Source organism: Lepisma saccharinum, chromosome 1, assembly GCF_977018435.1.
Source record: "Lepisma saccharinum chromosome 1, izLepSacc3.1, whole genome shotgun sequence".
Taxonomy (NCBI): Eukaryota; Metazoa; Arthropoda; class Insecta; order Zygentoma; family Lepismatidae; genus Lepisma; species Lepisma saccharinum.
The window spans coordinates 47308163-47328711 of NC_139229.1; the positions used below are offsets into that span (position 1 = coordinate 47308163).

Genomic DNA, 20549 nt, shown 5'->3' on the forward strand with positions numbered 1-20549 from the left:
ACATGTTGGCTCCCCTGGAACCCTTGGTAATTTGGCATCCTGTACATGTTCTTGCGTACAGCATCGGACCTCCCCCCAAAGTCACATGGTACACCCCTTTTCGTTTGCCAATCAACATGGGGGGGGGGGGAGAAAATGCAAAAGAAAAGAAAAGAGGTGAAAAAAAGTGGAAAAAAATTAACACCTTGGTCATTTACAGGCAAATACAAGCATGTACTTTAAAACGACTATGGTAATTTACGGGCGGGATTGTGTTAACATGTCATATGTCAGAAAATGGGAGAGATATCTTGTGGTGGCTATAGATATGAGTTACTCTAGCCATGGTCGTCGCCAGAAATTTTTGCAAGGGGGCTCGGGCAAATGATAAAAGTTGAATAGCAGAATAATAATAAGTATTATTACCATGGTTATAAATATTATTATACAATAATAAATATTATAAACTAACAAAAATAAATTGTATTCGAAATAATAATAATTATAATAATAATAATAATTATTATTATTATATAAATGGGGAGAGACTATCCACCAAATGAGTGAATAACAGAACAACTATTTTCCATTATTTCCTTTGCATTTTATGCAGTTAGTATCTGAAATGCATTTTGATATTAACTTTTGCACGTCTCGTTCAAGAAATAACTTTAAATGTTAGGGGGAATTGTTTTTCATAAAGTTTGTTCTGTGACCTCTCACCTACAACTGTAATTATTAAAATTTTGAAAACTGTGGAACCATTTGTTCTTTGGATGAAATGGTAGAACATAACCTTGTTGCTTTATTTTTCACTCAATGTTTTCGATCCAATGCATTTTTTACTTTGATTATTCTGTTCAAATACTAACTAAATGAACTTTATTTCTGTTCTTAACAATAAGAGTAACAAACTTTCGGCTTTCTTGTATCTTTAAATGAACAATATCAATTTCCAGGGAAGGTCCACCGACACGTTCGACCCCACTCCCTCCCAATGCCCATGACTAGCCTATCTAGGGGTACACAGAATATCTTGTTATATCATAGTTTGACTGTCCTGCAATGTCAGAGAAGATTTAATAGAGCAGTTCACTATGACACTTCACTTGTATGAAATACTTATCTATTGATTAGTGTTCAATTATTAATATTGCATTTGTACATCTGGCGCTGTGTTTAGAATTTTGATCCATTCTATTTTATTTATTTGTAACTCTGCATGAAAAGTCTAGCTTATACAAATACACTTTGTAAACCTAGGAAGGTGCTAATGAGGACAATATTTGGGACTATATAAATATAACACAGTGCTTTTACAATTATTTTCTTTTCTTGAGTTTTTAATGATGACTATAGTGTATTGTTTACTAGTCAAAGTGTAACCTTTCTCTTCAGGATTCTTGGAGTTAATAAATAACATACTTACAACTGGAGGAGTGCCTGCACTGTTCCCTGATGAAGAAAAGGAAGCTATTATGAGTTCTGTTAGGAACAAAGCCAAAGATGCAGGCTATGGGATATCAAAGTAGGTATCATTACAGTGAACAATGTACAGTACCTTAGCATTTGTTACTTCATAATATGAATGGGACAGATTAATCAGTAGTCTATAGGTATAAGGAGGCCAACCTCCAGAGTGGAGTGGTTAGCACAGCATGCTATAATGCACGGGTTGGGCATGGGTGTTTTTTGTGAGTGCCCTTCATCTATTTCATCATATCATCCATCACTCATCCTCATCATATCAATCGGTTAGAAGTGGCAGGAAAAAATCTAAATAACAAAAATGAAATACAAGTATTAGATGATATAGGTAATTTGCTGTTTTGGTTTATTGACAAAATTGCAGATATTTTTACCAATCAGCTTTTTTGTTAAAGAGCATGTAATTTAGTGCAAAATTCTGCATTGTGTTAATTTTGAAGTAAATATAAAAGGAATTTATATATTCTGGTCGTATATACTAAATCTAAATATGAAGATTATTTGTTGAATAACAGACGTTAATTAAGGAGGTTCATAAACACTTTGTGTTCTTTAAGCAACATTTACGAGTTTATATTGAATCAGTAGAATGACAGTTAATGGTATCAGAATAATTTATATCAGCATATATTTCATATTAGTTCATCCTTAGTATGCTATTTCTGCTTCAACAAATGAATACAGTGGAACCCTGATTTTACATTTCCCAGTTTTATACTTTCCCGCATTATACATTCAATCTTGATGATCCCAACATAGCAAAATGCTATAAATTTTTCCTCGATTTTACATTTTCCCACATTTTTAGTTCTTTCAACCTGGAGCCCTGAAAACCGTAAAATCGAGGTTCCACTTGTGACATCCTGCTCAGTTTAAGAAACTAACCCAAAAAGGAGGATAATATGAAACACACACAAGGGATGGCCAAGGTGGAAACGGTTCAAAAACTAAGACAAGTAAATCACAAAATATGTGTTACTCCTTAACAAGCCAATGAAACATGGGTCGAGTCAAGCTTCGTAAGGATATGCAAGTAAAGTATATATATTATTATTATTATTTAAAAAAAAGAAGAAGAATATGCAGGGACAAAGCCAAAACGTACCTCTCACACAGAATGAAGATGCTTTAAACGTATACCTAAAAGTACAAAAACTTCTTATTGTCTTTCTATGTTATAAGAAACTTTCATTATGTGCATCACTCTAGACTTATTCTGTAAAGTAAACGTGTGTGCGTTGTATTTTTACACAGAAATATGTCTCGGCAAATGAAGGGACACAAGCACCACTTAATGAACCAGTTTTGTTGCATGTGGTGTGTGCGAACCTAATAGCCACTCAGAGAAAGCACTATATGCGTAACTAAGCCTAAGAACATGCGTAACTACTACCTGCAACCAACTACTGATGTACTCAAGTTTCTTTTATTTTTTTTTTGTTTTCTTTATTTATTATTATATAAGAGAACAGAAATTCATTAACAAGAACAACACATTTTATTTTACGTAGTCGATGTTTCAAATTTTTACAAAATGCTTAACAACTTTTTTAACATTAATTTGAATCGCCGAGTAGGGAGAATTTCATTTACCATTCTTGCGTATTTTAATCTTTTGTATATTCATATCACGTTAAACAGCATCATATTCAAATATCACAAAATGCATAACATGCACGAACTCAAATTTATGTACATGCCGCTGACAATTAAATAATTACTAGAATATTTGCATTCTTACTACATCACAAAGACTAGAATGTTCTCGTAACAATCGCACTTTAGAATTCACATCTCTCGTGAACAACAAATATACATTTTACTCATATCAAAGATTATATTTATATGAAACACTCATTAATGCTACTTGGAGGTGATTAATTGGGTTAATCGAAAATTTAGGTTAAGAAAACTTTGCCTGCGTTGAACTACATCGTACTGCCTGCATGTATTTGTTACGTAAGCTTCACACAAAGTTTCAAAACGTTGACAAACGCTCGGATATTTTCTCATGCATTTACTTTCAAACTTTGCTCGTTAATTCTTTTGTTTTTAGAATGAGACACGTGCATGCAATTATATATATTACACGTTGTACTCTTTGCAGAATTTTTAGATTTTGACACTTGAGAAAACGTTTTGGTAGTTCGTGGGAACAAGGGCACGGAATAGTTTAGCCACAATTCACAGTCTATTTGCTTAGCATTTTTATCGTGCGAAAGAACAAGGGAACAAGCATTTAGTCAAGTTCACTTTATGTTGCACTATTTTGCACTCGCCCAATTATCACTGAGTTCAAATATGAATCAATTTTCAACGTACCTGTATTCTTATGCAATTTTGGTTTACCACAAACCTATTAATTTCATCGTAAACGTCCATATCCTGCTAACAAAGTATTTAGATGCACGTGCATTTATGCGGATTGCATATGGCAACCCGACTTCTTCCTCAGCAATTCAACAGGTTGTGCACGTTAATATGTAGGAACGTACGCACGAACGAGCAGCTGTTGCAGCACGTTGTTCTCAGTCTCTATGTTCCCGGCCAAGTGTGGGGAGGAAAAACAGTTAACTTTCGATGTGCAAAGTTAGTATTGAAAGGAGACGCTAGGAGGCAGCTAAAGTCAAAAGCAAGGCTAGTAAAGCTGCCATCTAATGGCAATTCAGAGAACTAGATCAAAAATCGAGAAGCTTCACCAAACGAAATTTTGATATCCGAAGGAAATAGCAAAAATTCATTACACACTGTTATGACAATAAATATAATACATTGTCATAACTACATTTGAAAATGGTTAGGCTAAGTCCAAAGTTCCACATTTGTGCAATATTTATGGGATGTGCAATATATTTATTTATAATAATTTAGTCATAAGATTGCTCAAAATTTTATTCAAATAATACAATTAAATGTCTGAAATTACTACTTAAACCTATTCCATTAAATATGATGTTTAAAAAAGCCAATTTGTATATCATGACAAAATTATCAAATTGTGAAATATTCTGAATATTGTGAATATTCATATTCATAACAGTTATTTTTGACTGACAAAATGAAAAACAAATATTTTAAATCATATGTGTTCTTTCTGACAAGAAAGATATGATACTTTCAAATTTATAATTAAATTTATTGAAATTATGTACATTTGCATTGACATCAAGGTTTATATACAAAGGTCAACTCTTTAAAATTGTTCAATGTCTTATATGATGTCATACTTGGTATTTTATATCAACATTCATAAAATGGTAATTGTAATCATTAGATAAGTATATTGTGATATACATAGTAAAATAGCTGTAACAGAGCAAATATGTACATTTACAACACAAACATTCAAGGTGTTAAGCAGTTATGGACAAAAATATAAAACAAAAACAATTGAAGATAACTCATACTAAAAAATCTGGCTTGAACTAGTTGCTCTAAGACTAGTTGTCTGTGACTTTAAAGGGATCTCATGATGGATGGTACATAAGTAAAAATGTGACGATTGGTGAAGGTTTAATATCATTAAAAATCTGGATATTTTGAGAGATTATACTTGATAAGTTAATCTTTAATAGTTTGTTTAAACTATATAGAGACATTTTGTTGATAACAGAAGCTTGGAAATGCTTTTATAATGGAATAATCTGTAAAACGAAATAGAAAAGATTTGGAACTGGTGTAAAGTGCCTAGTTTAATAATTGGGAGCAGGAAATTATTATCTGCTGGCATCAGCATTAACTAGCTAGTAAATGAATATTGCATTATCTAAAATGAAATGTTATGAGAAATAAGACTAAGTGAGTGTAATATTTTCTGCATTTTGGATGTGAACAAGCCAAATGTGAAGTTTTGAAAATTGAAGGAAGCCATCTTGTGGACCTGATTGAGGAATCTGACATGTTGAGTGTGCTCAGATGTAGAACTGACACATGCCCAAATATTTAGAGGAGGACTTGCTCTGCCTCACAAGGAGACAGTAAAGAAGTGTTTTCTTCATACAAATGTTCTTTCAAATAATTGCATAATTTGATGCTATTGTAATTTTTGTTGTTTCTAGTTTTTTTTTTTCATTTTTATCAATATAATAATTATAAAGTTATCAGTATATGTAAATTTAAATTTCCTTTTCAACATAGCACCATAGTTACCTATTGTGCCGATACTGAGTTTAAAATATACTGACAAAGTTGTTTTATATTCAAGATTATGAGACGTCAGGTGATTAGTTGAAAAGGTTCAAGCTTATAATAATCTTTGTATTGTTTTGCTTCTTGTTCTGGTTTCTGAGGTTAGGTGTTTTTACCTTTAAATATGTCAGATCCAAAGGGTGATTTCTGCTTGGCAGATGTTATGGCTGCTCTCAATGCTATCAAGGATGGCCAAACAGAGCTCAAAGCTAATCAGGAGGATCTCAAAGCTAATCAGGAAAAGACTGATGCTCAATTGATAGAGCTGAATGCTAGCCAGATGGTGCTTAAATCTGGGCTGACAACTCTTCAGCAATCTTCTGATGCTCAATTAAAAGAAATTAGAATTGATCTTGCTCAATATAAGAAGGAGTCTTTGATAAGAACAGAGAAAGTGGAATCTCATATAAAAGCATTATCCATGAAAGTGGATACTGATATTTCTGCAGTATCCTATGTTGTGGAACAAAAGATGGAAAATTTGGGTAAGCAGGTTGGTGCTGTACAAGAAGCACATGCAGATTTGGCAGAGCGACTGCATGTTGATATGAGACACATGCAAAAGGAATGGTGTAAAACTAAACAGCATTTAGCAAATACTTTGTCCTCTCTTTCAAGTTTACCTAAACCTTCAGTGTGTGATGGTGCTTCTTCTCCACAAATTCAACCTAATCAAGAGATGAATTCTGATCAATTTCAGTACAAAGTGCTTCATAATGAAGAGGATGGTTCAGCAGGAAATATGCCTAATGAACTTATTCAAACCATGCAAGGACTTGTGACAAGTGATTGCAAATTAGTGAATAATGATCTCTCTCAGGACCAGGTTCTGCAGGAACAAATAATGGGTGTAAAGCTAGAAGTTTTAACATTGGTAAAAGAAGTGTTGTCACCCATTAGTCAGTGTAGGTTAGAATCAGCTGGCAGAAGAACTCTTACAAAGAGAAAACGTGCAAAAGTTCCCACAGTAGTGAATAGTTCTGATAGTTGTGTTGATGAGGATGTAGTGTGCAGGCATGTATCTAAGGTATGTGATAAAGCCACTAATACTGAAACTGAGTCATCTGGCTCAGAAGAAAAGTTATTTGATTCTACTAATGACCGTAGAGGAACACCATCTGGTCATCGCCAAGATTATGTAAAAGGTGATTCTTGTTTGCATCATAATAAGTACATAAATAAGAGTGATGTAAATGGTCCTTCTCAAAGTGCAACTTTTGCGACTAGTACTCAATATGACAACTCTTTACCGCACCGACAATCTTTCATAAAGCCACAAGAATTGTGCAAGTTTCCACAGTTTGATGGAATCTCGATGGACAGTATGCCATCGGAATTTTTGGAGAAAGTTGAGGAAATGATGGATATTTACAATATCAAGGAAAAGGATTACATGCAATATATACCTAAGTTACTCAAAGACTGTGCAAAAAGTTGGTACACTCAGAATAAATCTTCCTTCAATACTTACCATGATTTTAAAAAGGCCTTTCTGTCTCACTATGAGAATTCTAGGTGGAAGAGTGTCACATTGACTCGGATACTGAATACTCAATTTTCTAGAGCTGCACATGGTAACTTACAGAAATTTGTAAACAAGAATTATAAATTGCTCAAATCCATCCAGCCTCATGCGGAGGAAGCACACTTGATTGCACAAGTGGCTACACTTTTGCCATTTAAGATCAGAGAGCACTTTGTGGTAAATAATGTTGAGACATTGCAAAGAGCATTGCAAGCCATAGAGAATTTTGAATCGCTTAGAGACATCCCACTTAGGATGAGCAATTCAGAATATGGTGTAAAAAATCGAAACTTTAAAGCTAAAGTAGCTCAAGTGGCTGTGGAACAAGCTTCTAGTGCAGATAAAGAGAATACATACTCTCGCAAATCAAATTACACAAGAACTAATTTTCATAGGAACTATGACAAAACAAACCTTGGGGTTAAGAGCTACAATTGTGGAACAGATAAGATTCCCACAGTAGCTAATGGTGTTGTTTCCCAAGCGGAAAACTGATGAGGACTCATGTTGGGGGAGGTAACATGGGTGCTAATAATGTATTAAAGCCTCCAAATAAGAATAGATTTGCCTATAATAGAAACACAATGGAAACAGACATTCTAACTCCTATACTTGACAATAATCAATTAGTAGGAGATAGCATGATGCTTAGACTTTCACAAAATATCTTAGGTGAACCTGTGAAGGTGGAAAAGGATGGTACACGGCACATTGGATTATGTGTTTCAGGTCAAACAATAGATCAGCTAAGACAAAGAATGGAATCTTATAATAAGTTATCAGACCAGGTAATGTTAATGATTGGCACGAATGATCTACTGAAACGGAGAAATGAGGATGATATCAAACAAAGCTTTAACAGACTGATACAGGTCATGAAAAATAAGACAAGGAATATAATTGTACTTACCTTAGAACCAATTCCAAAAGTTATGCATTCTAGAGGGGATCCAGAATGGGTCAGATGGCAAAGGTACAATTCTCACCTGTTATCTCTTCAAGATGAGGATAAGGTCAAAGTGCTAAATATTGCTCCTCTTTTCTTTGATGATGATGACAAGATAAATGAAACTCTGTATGAACAGTACATTGGTCCTCGTACACAAAATCGTCTGGATATGATTCATTGGAATCGTACGGGCATGTGCAAGTTGTTGCAATTTTTATATAGTATGAGTGTCATCCGAAATATGCAGTTGCCTGTCAAAAGGTTGCATAATACTTTTAAGACTGAAGTGTCAGTTCATGCAACTGAGATAGGTGACAAAGAGCGCAACAAGATTGGACACTTAAATCAGGGAAGATCTCATGTTTCTGAAAATCAAAAAAACTAGTCAATTCCCTTTGCCTTGAGGCAGGTGACAGAGGGTATGCTATAAACCCTGCCATAGCAGTTGTTAATGTTGCGGATTGGGAAAAAGGATTAGAAATTGAAGATCAAAATTACATGAAAGAAAATTACCGACCAATCAATAATGTTCCTAATGGTTCGAATACTGCAAAAATTTGGGTTAATATACTAGATCATAAACATTTGGCTCTATGTGATAGTGGAGCAGAAATTAGTTTGCTTTCCTATCAGGTGTGGAAAAATATCTCTTCTACAGCAGTAGGCCAAGATTATTGAGTACTAAAAACATTAGACTAGTGGATTTTACAGGCTCTAAAAAGAACAAAGTTTTAGGTTTAACTAGGCTTATGATTGTTATCGGTTTGCAAAGTTTGTTGGTACAATTTTTAGTGGTTCAGAATCTGCAGGTGGATATGATCTTGGGCTTAGATGTTCTATATGCATTGCAAGGTACCTTAGATTTCTCTAAGAAGGCACTTGTATGTGATAATGATAAATATGATGTACTTGCCCGTTTCGTTCCATTGGAAAATACTGTAGATGTGGATCATTATTATGAATGTTCTTTTGTGTCAAGTTCTGAGGATAATAAGGTGGATGATGAAACAATATTAAAAATTTCTGGTCAGTTGGATCAAACTGAGATGTTGTCGGTAGTTGAAAAACAGAAATTTTTAAATATATTGTATAAATATAAAAAATTGTTTTCCATTAAACCAGGTTTATGTAAAAATTATGTGCACACAATGGAACTGGATACAGACAAACCCGTGGTAGGTCGAAACTATCCTATTCCATTTGCATACCGGGATGAAGTTAGAGAACAGATCAACACCATGTTGGAATGGGACATGATTGAATTGTCCAACTCCGAATACTTATCCCCTCTATTGGTTGTACCTAAGCCAGGTGGAGGGATAAGAATGTGTGTTGATCTAAAAGGGATAAATAAGCATGTAAAGTTGATGCAAATTCATCCCGTAAAAATAGATGAGTTATTAGTACAGTTTCAAGGTTGTAATTATTTCTCATCTATAGATTTGGGTAATGCCTTTTGGCAAATTGCTTTGGATGAACAAAGTAGAAAATACACAGCATTTTCATTCGAAGGCGTGTTATATCAATTTAAACGTGTTGTATTTGGATCAGTGAATGGCACCGCTGTCTTTGTAGATGCAATGAATAGAGTTTTGGCTGATTGTAAGGATTTTGTAGTGGTGTATGTGGATGATATCATTATAAGATCCAAAGACTTTGATTCTCATCTGACACATGTTGAAAGTGTATTTCATTGTCTACTGAAAGCAGGAATGACCCTTAAAATAGAGAAATGTAAATTTTGCTGCAGGGAGATAAAGTTTTTGGGTCACATCATTACCCCAGAAGGGTATCATAAAGATCCAGTTTTTGTCAAGTCTATAATAGAGTTACCGGAACCTAGCTCAATTAAACAATTGCAAAAAATATTAGGTTCCTTAAATTGGATTAGTAAATACATAAAAAATTATGCAATGTTTGCCCAACCCATGTATGAGCTTCTCAAAGCTAAACAAAAATGGTGTTGGAATAAAGAGGCATCTGAAGCATTTCAGCTTTTGAAGGAAAAAATTGCTGAACAAGTAATGCTTGCATTTCCCGATTTTGAACATGATTTCTTTGTTCAAACTGATGCTTCGATTATTGGAGTAGCGGGTTATTGTTTCCAGATCATAGAAGGAGGGTTCAAGCCTCTTGGATTTGTCAGCAGGTTGTTAAAAGATTATGAGAAATCTTATACATCTACTGAAATGGAGGTGTTGGCGATCCTATATACTATAGACAAATTTGCTTCTATACTAAAAGGGAGGCATTTTGTCATTATTACAGATCATAAAGCCCTCACGTGGTTGGAAACTGCCCGCACGTGGAATGCTCGCCTCACTCGCTGGTTCATCCAGTTACAGATGTATTCATTTGATGTTCAATATTGCAAAGGCAAGGAAAATGTAATCGCTGATTTGCTAAGTCGATCTTTTCCTTGGCAGTTGGACATGCATTATCATGTCAACTACTCCGAGTTGGAATTAATGCTGCAACCTTTGTGTGACTGTAAGGAACTTGTGAATGCACAGAGAAATGATATCGAATTGAATGAGATCATTTCCTATCTCTCTGGAGATGTTGATACTGATATTTCTCGCTGTAGGAATTTGCGGAAACAGTATTGTCTCAGGGAGAACATATTATGTGTCAGGGATTTTCACAGACCAGAAAAGTTAAGGATATGCTTACCTGCCTCCTTAATTGGTAATATGCTCATCAAGTTTCATGAGGAGAGTGGTCATTTCAGTACATCTCGGACAATGGCACAAATATATAGAAATTTCCGATGGAAAAACATGTTTAAAGATATAAAACAATATGTTGCTGATTGCGATACTTGTGTCAGGTCAAAGCCCAATAAACATCCTGCAAAACATTTAGTTAAAATACACCTGACCAGTAAACCTGGAAAAGTCCTTTTTGTGGATTTGCAAGGTCCATTCATCATGGGTTCTAAGTGGGAGAGATTTTTGTTGACAGTGTTGGATGCTGCAAGTCGGTACTTGTTGGCTTATCCTATTGTCAACAGTAATGCAAATACAGTCATCAAAAAGCTTATCAATTGTTATTTTGTCCATTTGGGTATTCCTGAAAAATTGATTGCCGATAATGGACCTCAATTCAGATCTCATCAGTTTGCAGATAAAATGAAACACTTAGGCATCATGTTAGTGTTCACTCCTCCATATCATCCGTCCTCCAATATGGTTGAGAGATATCATGCAGAGCTTAACCGCTTAATGAGAGTTTTGTGTCAGGATAGTCATACCCTATGGCCTGAAAAGGTTAATGTTGCCCTTCATTGTTTAAATAATGCAATTTCATCTCAAACAGGTTATGCTCCTATAGAACTGCGATTAAATATGGAACCTAACATGAGCATATTCAATAATATCACTGAAGATGAAGTAATGTCATGGGATAATAAAATTCACATGGCACATCTAAAAAGTTTTAAGGCCAGAAGTAAGAAAACAAACCAAATCAACCAAAAACAACAAGATAAAGTTTCCATATTAGTTGGTGATTTGTTGTTTGTTAGAAACAGACATAAAGATTTAGAAAATAATCCCATTAAGAAATACTGCTTCTTGTTTGAAGGACCTTATTTGTGTGTTGAGAATCATGATAATTCAACAGTTACATTGTTAGAATGCAACACTGGTAATCCTGTGAGTCAAGTGGCCATTGAACACATCAAAGTGCCAAATTTTAATTTAATTTTAATTTTAATTTTAAAAATTTAATTTTATGCCAAAAGGTATAAATGGCTAGAAATTTTGCAAAACTGCAACAAGTCACATGAGGAGCTAATAAAGAGATTGTTGCAAGGATGCAAGGTAGATGACATACTTGTCAGATCTTCAAAGGAAACAGATATTTCTGTAGTGAAGATGTAAGATTAAGTAAGCGTAAAGGGTTGGTTGGTTGGGAGTTTCTTATTGAGTGAGTGTCAAGGGTGGTATATAAGACCTCAGTTCTTTACTTTTTCGTTCTTTGTATATTAATTTTAGCATTATGAAATTGCTTATGCGAACATGTTGTTTATTTTGTTGGTTTGAAGGACAAAAGATACTTCTTCATTCCACAACCATACCCACAAGGGTTGGTTGGTTGGTTGAGTTCTTCTTCTTAGGATGTTGGTTAAAGGTGGTACTGTGAGTCACAGTACTTTGTGCAGAATTTTTCTTTTGTCGGCTGTCAATGTAAAAATTTTCTCTTTTTCGTGCTTCTTTTCTTGAGTCAGAAACATTAGTTCAGATATGAAGTCTTCTTCTGTAGAGTTTGCCTTAAGTTGATCTTCATGATCCGACATTGGTCTTCAATCATATTTCTTGATCCTTAGTTGTGTTGAACGGTGAAAAAATTTAATGTAACAAATATTCTTTGTTATGTGTATTTTGGAGTGCAAAAAATGTATAATATAATGTGATGGCATGTGCATAATAATTTTGAATGCTAAGATTTAGCTTTGGCTTGAAAAATATTTACTAGAGCACAAAGATTCCAAGAATTGAATCGTAGGCTCAAATAGGAATGAACTTGACAAAGAGCAAAGTGATTCACATGTTGATCCAAGCTTCAGTCAAGTAGTTGTTTCCTTTAAAAATGCTAGAATGCATTATGGCTCCAAAATGTGTTCACAAAGGGCTGAATAGTAAGTTCCGAGCCGTGATGCTGCGAGTTCAGGAACAACAATTATTTATGATTTATAATTTTTGTGCGCACATCATAATTTATACATTTCTTGCATGAATTCATTTGTGATGTAAAAAATCTTATATTCAGCACTCCGTAAATCTGAGGATGTTTGCTTTTCGATGCAGGGACTTACATTTTTTTCTTGTTAGCTGATGTTGCTAGATGAATGGATCAATTCCTAATGGGAAATTTAGGGAAATTTAGATCAGAGGTAACTTACTCTACATGTAGAAAATTATTATTAATATATTTTTTGGCTAAATAAAAATTAATATAGAAATTATGCTCCCAGGTTGAGAATGAAGTTCTGAATGGTGCTTCATTGTTTGATAATAAATAATAATGTTATGTAGGTACATTGTTTATGTAAAAATGGTTACTTTACTGGATAATAATTGTTGGTATGTCGAACTTGATGTTTTTGTTTTTCAATATTATTATGTACTAAATGTTCATTATGAGTAGTTGCACTGTATTGGTTCATGATGAACAAGTTCTTGTTGTATTGTTGGAAAACAAATATTCAGTCACACTCAATTGATTATAATGCTGAACATGTAAACAGATTGTAAATATAGAGGCATTATATTAATTATTATATGTTAAATGTCTCAGTAGGGCTCAGATCTGTTGTGGGTTCGTCCCTTGTTGAGCGCCAGTATGACAATAAATATAATACATTGTCATAACTACATTTGAAAATGGTTAGGCTAAGTCCAAAGTTCCACATTTGTGCAATATTTATGGGATGTGCAATATATTTATTTATAATAATTTAGTCATAAGATTGCTCAAAATTTTATTCAAATAATACAATTAAATGTCTGAAATTACTACTTAAACCTATTCCATTAAATATGATGTTTAAAAAAGCCAATTTGTATATCATGACAAAATTATCAAATTGTGAAATATTCTGAATATTGTGAATATTCATATTCATAACAGTTATTTTTGACTGACAAAATGAAAAACAAATATTTTAAATCATATGTGTTCTTTCTGACAAGAAAGATATGATACTTTCAAATTTATAATTAAATTTATTGAAATTATGTACATTTGCATTGACATCAAGGTTTATATACAAAGGTCAACTCTTTAAAATTGTTCAATGTCTTATATGATGTCATACTTGGTATTTTATATCAACATTCATAAAATGGTAATTGTAATCATTAGATAAGTATATTGTGATATACATAGTAAAATAGCTGTAACAGAGCAAATATGTACATTTACAACACAAACATTCAAGGTGTTAAGCAGTTATGGACAAAAATATAAAACAAAAACAATTGAAGATAACTCATACTAAAAAATCTGGCTTGAACTAGTTGCTCTAAGACTAGTTGTCTGTGACTTTAAAGGGATCTCATGATGGATGGTACATAAGTAAAAATGTGACGATTGGTGAAGGTTTAATATCATTAAAAATCTGGATATTTTGAGAGATTATACTTGATAAGTTAATCTTTAATAGTTTGTTTAAACTATATAGAGACATTTTGTTGATAACAGAAGCTTGGAAATGCTTTTATAATGGAATAATCTGTAAAACGAAATAGAAAAGATTTGGAACTGGTGTAAAGTGCCTAGTTTAATAATTGGGAGCAGGAAATTATTATCTGCTGGCATCAGCATTAACTAGCTAGTAAATGAATATTGCATTATCTAAAATGAAATGTTATGAGAAATAAGACTAAGTGAGTGTAATATTTTCTGCATTTTGGATGTGAACAAGCCAAATGTGAAGTTTTGAAAATTGAAGGAAGCCATCTTGTGGACCTGATTGAGGAATCTGACATGTTGAGTGTGCTCAGATGTAGAACTGACACATGCCCAAATATTTAGAGGAGGACTTGCTCTGCCTCACAAGGAGACAGTAAAGAAGTGTTTTCTTCATACAAATGTTCTTTCAAATAATTGCATAATTTGATGCTATTGTAATTTTTGTTGTTTCTAGTTTTTTTTTTTTCATTTTTATCAATATAATAATTATAAAGTTATCAGTATATGTAAATTTAAATTTCCTTTTCAACATAGCACCATAGTTACCTATTGTGCCGATACTGAGTTTAAAATATACTGACAAAGTTGTTTTACTGTACATTTTCTTGCAGGAATGTCTGTAAATTCGTTGGTTTTCAGACTGAAGTGACAGGACAAGTCACAAGCAACAAGCAACACTTGTCACTTGGAAATGAATGTTTTAAAAACAACTTGAACACTAGGAGGATGGACCTGTCACTTTGACACTTAATTTATGTTATAATTTTGATCTTTTTATGTTTACTCCACGGTTTCCATGTTCTGTGACTTTCAATAAATATTAGTGATCTACATTTCTAGAAAAAGTTAAACTTTAAGCTCAGCTCTGAAGTACATTCCAATGGATTACTACTATAAGCATGATGACCCGTCATTTCTATGGGTGCAGTTTTTTAGGTAGATATGTTTTTAAGCAATAGCAGATTCCAAGTACAAGTGAACTTATGCTCAACATTGTTCATTGTTGCTTATCTAATGGATGTATTTTCAAGTTGAATGTTAGTTTAGATCAAATTGCAAGCCGACATTATTGACCAAATGGCGCACCTCTACACTTTGAAGTTTGGACACAGAAGATGGCCGCTGCACGTGCTCTTCAATGTTTTGGATATCACAGCCATCAACTCCTGAATTTTATACAAAGAGATGACAATGATCGAGAAAATTTCTCGTAGAGATTTTATTAACAAGTTATCATTAAATTTAGCTACACTTTATGTGGCAGAAAGAAAACGGGTACCTACAAGGCCACTAAGAAGTGGCACCTTCAAGACCTGCCAGATAGGAGGCTGTAAAGCAAAGAATAAGTCCAGAAACCTTTGCAGGAACTGCAAGATATATGCAGGCATACTATACTTGTGCTCAATGCTTTGATACCTCTCGTGGTTTTTATTAATTAAATTTCAATGATTGTAATCTATGACAAGAATAACACCGTCTTTCTGACTTGATTATTTGTTCTTTATGTACCCCTCGATTATCCACTGTAGAAGGCAGAATTTGTAAGAAACCATCATAATGATGTGAAAACAAAACAAAAAGAAACACACAAGTAGTTTTACTCTCAGAATAACAGCAGTGGAAAATATTGCAAGGAAAAACTGTAGCCGTCTAAATGATGGGTTAGTCCTAATTGGTAGCTAGGAAATCACCATCCTTCTATTGTTAAACTTTAAGAAACCTAAATAAAATAAACTTTTCATACTAGAGTGACACAACAAGCTGCATATGTTGCTTGTCACTTGCATGTCATTCAAACTGGGCTGTTTTCTCAGTATTGTGAATTGTGCTGCCTCTGTTGGTAGTACAGTGAATCATTTTTTACAGACTGGAGTGTCAATTGCCTATTCTGGCATGTCGTGTCACTTTCTTTTTTGTTGTGAAATCCCTATATTGCATTTCACTTTGGTTTCAGAGCTCCATAAGTGCATACATTCAGATTCTTTTGGTATCGTTGATAGCAATTAAACCACCTAGGATATGTTTTCTCTAATGATAGATTGAATACAACTGACATATATTCTAGGCTACGTAGGCTATCGCCGAAGCCCATATTAAAATACAGTAAATAATCGACTAGCAAATTTAACCGATGCTTCACTCTCATGTAATGACCATGGGATAAGCACTAGTGTATGGTTGTCTTTATTTAACCTATTGTCAGTCTTCTTCGTCTGCGGGAAAAGTCTTTCAATCAGCAGGCGGTGTTTTCAACCCATGACATATTTGTGCTGGCAGGGATGACCTCGGTGGTCCCTGGTGCTGGCTTCCAGCTCCAAGCGCTGGAGAGTGAAGGCTTCACTTCATCCTGGCAATACTCTCAGTGTTGCCAACAATGGAAATACGAAATTTGCTAAATCGCTGGAAAAAAATATTATAGGCAGGGGGGCCAATGCAAATTATCCAAGCTTGGGGGATGCCTCATGAAAATTACATCACCTCCCTCTCCCTCCATTCCTTCGAGAATTGCCTGTCTCTCTTCCAGTTCCATGAATTTCGTCACATACAAGCATTATAAATCCGCCAAATTTAGTGATTTTGCCCTGAAGTTGGCACTCTGCTTCTCGTTGGAATTTCACTGTGGTCATAGCTATATGGGACATTCTGATGATGTCAGCCATGTTGCCATAAACAACCCTCCCCTCCCCCATTGTCAAAATGTCAAAACCCTCGTGCTCGTGGTGGGGTTTCGGCCCGAGTCATCCCTTCGGTATAACGGAAATACGTTTGGCAACATAGACAATCCAGCCACCCCACGTGTTTTCAACAATGCGGGTCAGTGGTTTTGGGTGCAAAAAGGGTATATATGGTCAAACTTGTTGTGTCCAAGTTCCTTCTGTCGCTCGTGTACCATGTTCACAATGGATGGGAATGCTTTTTAAACATTTTTCAGTGACCGAGGCCGTTTTGTTGTGTTGTTGACATAATATGTTGCATAATATGCTGTGTTGTTCTGTGCTTTTGTTCTGTGTGCGTGTGAAAATAACGGGAAAATGGATTTAATCAACAAACTTGTCTTGAAGACTCCATTCTCACGGCTTCCTTACTAGGATAGGATGCAAATAGTAGAGACAGGTAGGCCTCTCCCACCTCTTCCGGACCTTACAATCGAGCAAAAAGACAAGAATAAGGTATATATTAGGCTTTTTTACGAGACCAGCTACAAAAAGTATCTTTGGTTGACTGGGTCGAGTCAATAAGCTCAATAATTTGGACATAGTGTTTAGTGAAGTGTACAAACTAGCAGAACTAATATTGACATTTCCATCAACAACTGCAACCGTCGAAAGGAGTGTTTCTTCTCTAAGGAGAATTAAAACATATCTCAGAGCAACACAGGGACAAGCCAGGTTTAGTAATTTGGCTATAATGGCAATTGAGAAAGATACTCTAATCAACCTCAGAAATTCATGTGAGGACACATTCTTCGATAAAGTGACCAAAAAATTCACGAAAAAGGAGAAAAGAATGGAGTTTACCTTCAAGTAGGGTAAAAAGTGAATTATTATTTCATAGTTGCATGTCCTAGGTCCTACATATTGCATGTTATGGCCTGCTCCTTTTTATAAATAAGCATGAAATAGTTTATGTCCATTGCTTACTATTGTTGTTTTTAATGTTAAGATTTCGATGTAAGCCAAAAAGAAAAGCAAAAGAAATGAGGAAGAGCCCCAACCCCCATTTTTGGCCAGACATATTTTCATTTAAAATTCATACACTACTATATTTGGAGATAGCACTGATCTTGGTCTCAGCATACGCCCCTGACTGAAGGGCCCGCGAGGCCGAAACACACCCTCTCAATCAAGACGATATTATTATTATTATTATTATAAAATTACAGAAAATGTTCATATTTTGAGATCCATTGTACATTACATTATAAATTTTACATAGTTTTGGACCCATAATCTTACCACCGACTGTCAGAGGTCTGAGTTCTAGTGTATTCCTCTGTCAGTGTCCCTTCATCAATTTTGTATAATTGTCATTCATCCTCATCATCATGATTAAGAAAAAGAGGCAAAAAACAACATATAGTAAGGAAAATACAATACTATAAATTCTATATATTTGTCTTAATGCTGAATTTATTCAAATTTTATAGTATTCAAGTAGTAAATTTTTTAATATAATTCTAATATTATCTCTTGTGGTCAGAGGAGTAACATAGTCATGCCCTTATTTATATCTCCTATGTCCATACCTTTTTGACACTGAAGGTGAAGCTCAGAAAGCTTGTAATTTTATTCTATTCATCTTTGTTCTTCTTTTACAAGGTAAACATGTACCTTTGAACTTGGAGCACATATTTTCTTGCAGGGAAGCTGTGTGGCAGTTCTTCTTGGACACTGCAAGCGCCCATCTTCATGTTGTTTTGGCCATGTCACCCGTGGGAGAGACCCTACGTACCCGCAGTCGTGATTTTCCAGGACTAATAAATAATACATACATAGACTGGTTTCAGGAATGGCCAATGCAGGCTTTGTTTGCTGTAGCTGAAGTGTTTCTTGCAAAAGTAAGTTAATAAATAAATATCTAATTTTATTCATAATAATCAAATTAAGAATCATACATATTTGCTGAACCCTTACAACTAACTATGCACTCATCTCGGAGCTCATAAGCATTACAAAATGAATGTTAGTTGTGAAAGAGGGTTCACAATAAATAGAACAAAATTATTTTGCTAACTGTTTAGTGTAAGTGATATAATAATTTTAGCTAGTTCTCCAGTTTTAGTATTTCCAAAGGGATACTTAATACCTAATGATGAACATTAATACGTGCATATACCATATACACCTGGTTTCAAAGCTGGACTCTGTGGCAAAGTGGTTAGCATAATGTGTTGGGAAACCAGAGGTCCTAGATTTGAACTCTGCTGAGGTATGCATGTATCATTGTTTTCATCTCACTGCCAATTTCATCAGTTCATCCTTCATTCTGATCAAAAAGTGATGTAAAATAACCAAAATTGAAAAGAATAGAACCGTGTGTGAAGGTGTATATTATATCTGAACATTTCATCCTGACATAGTCCCCTCCTGAACACACAGAGATTCCCCCTCCCCTTGCTAATGTTCGTGAAACATCTGAACTATTTTAATATCAACAAGCTTGCCTGGTTTTTCTCTACTAAGCTAATCACCCTCCCAGCTATGGATGCCTAAACTCTTCACTCATTTTTTTAAAAAAATAAAACAATTATTACATACAAGGGTCATTCGGAAAGTAAAGAAAGTTTCGCCACACAAAGACATTTATTGATAAATTTATTGCAGAAACTGAATATACATGTTTTGCCACATATAGCAGACCAGTCAAAGATCAAAATTGTGACTTTTACCTGCATGCATGGAATGTTAATAATTGGCACCCATGCTAAATCATTCGGTCATAGATCAGCCAGATATGCTAGGGTGGATGTCACTGAAAATTTTGACCTTGATGGTCATTTCAAGGTCAAATTGTGACCCAAAATAGGTCAAATCACAGTCTTCCAAATGTAGTCATGCAATATTTTAAAAGAAAGGTATGGAAGAAGCAAGGAATTTGATACTATTTTTAGGTAGCAATATAAATCTCAGAACTAGGCCATAGTCCCAAATTTGGGAATGTTATACAGGATTATTCAAAATGATTGTCGGCATTTGAATTTTTTTTTCCTGATCAGGTCATGAAACATTTGGCATTTATGACAGCACCAATGGATGTAGACACTTTCAAAATTTCTTTCATAATTGGCAGTGTCCTATAGTTTTGCATTTGATTGCTAGGAGGGAGGTTTTAGATGGCAGGTCACGGCTCTGATAAGACTTTTTTTATGCTTGAGTTTCATGATAGTCAGTCAGTTGCCATGCCCAACATCAAATTCCATTCACTGGTGACATGCACAGCCTCAGGAAACAGAGTGGCTGCATAATGGAAAAACCAGAAGCACAAGTGGACCACGTTAGACAGACTTTTTCAATGGAGTCCTAGAAAATCAGAGGGACTCTGCAAATAAAAGCAACTAAGAATGAAGCCATATTGCCTATGCTGCTTTTAGCTTTTAACATCTGAGGATCATGATCGAATGAAGACTGTGAGAGAAGCGTGTTGGTCAAAAGTAACTGTCTGACCTTGATGGAATTGGAGGGGGAAAAATGGCTTCTCAGAGTCATGAAGCGCCATCTTGTA

General features: G+C 34.5%; 1 protein-coding gene across 2 annotated transcripts in view; it reads left to right on the top strand.

Annotated features, from left to right (window-relative positions):
• Dhc98D (Dynein heavy chain at 89D) overlaps window positions 1-20549 on the top strand; it is a 519777-nt gene that overhangs the window by 307597 nt on the left and 191631 nt on the right. For both annotated transcript variants that reach the window (XM_083131330.1, XM_083131320.1), the window contains 2 exons: window positions 1378-1507; window positions 18690-18885. In XM_083131330.1, the coding sequence (XP_082987456.1) occupies window positions 1378-1507; window positions 18690-18885 (326 nt within the window). The remainder of the gene's footprint in view (window positions 1-1377; window positions 1508-18689; window positions 18886-20549) is intronic.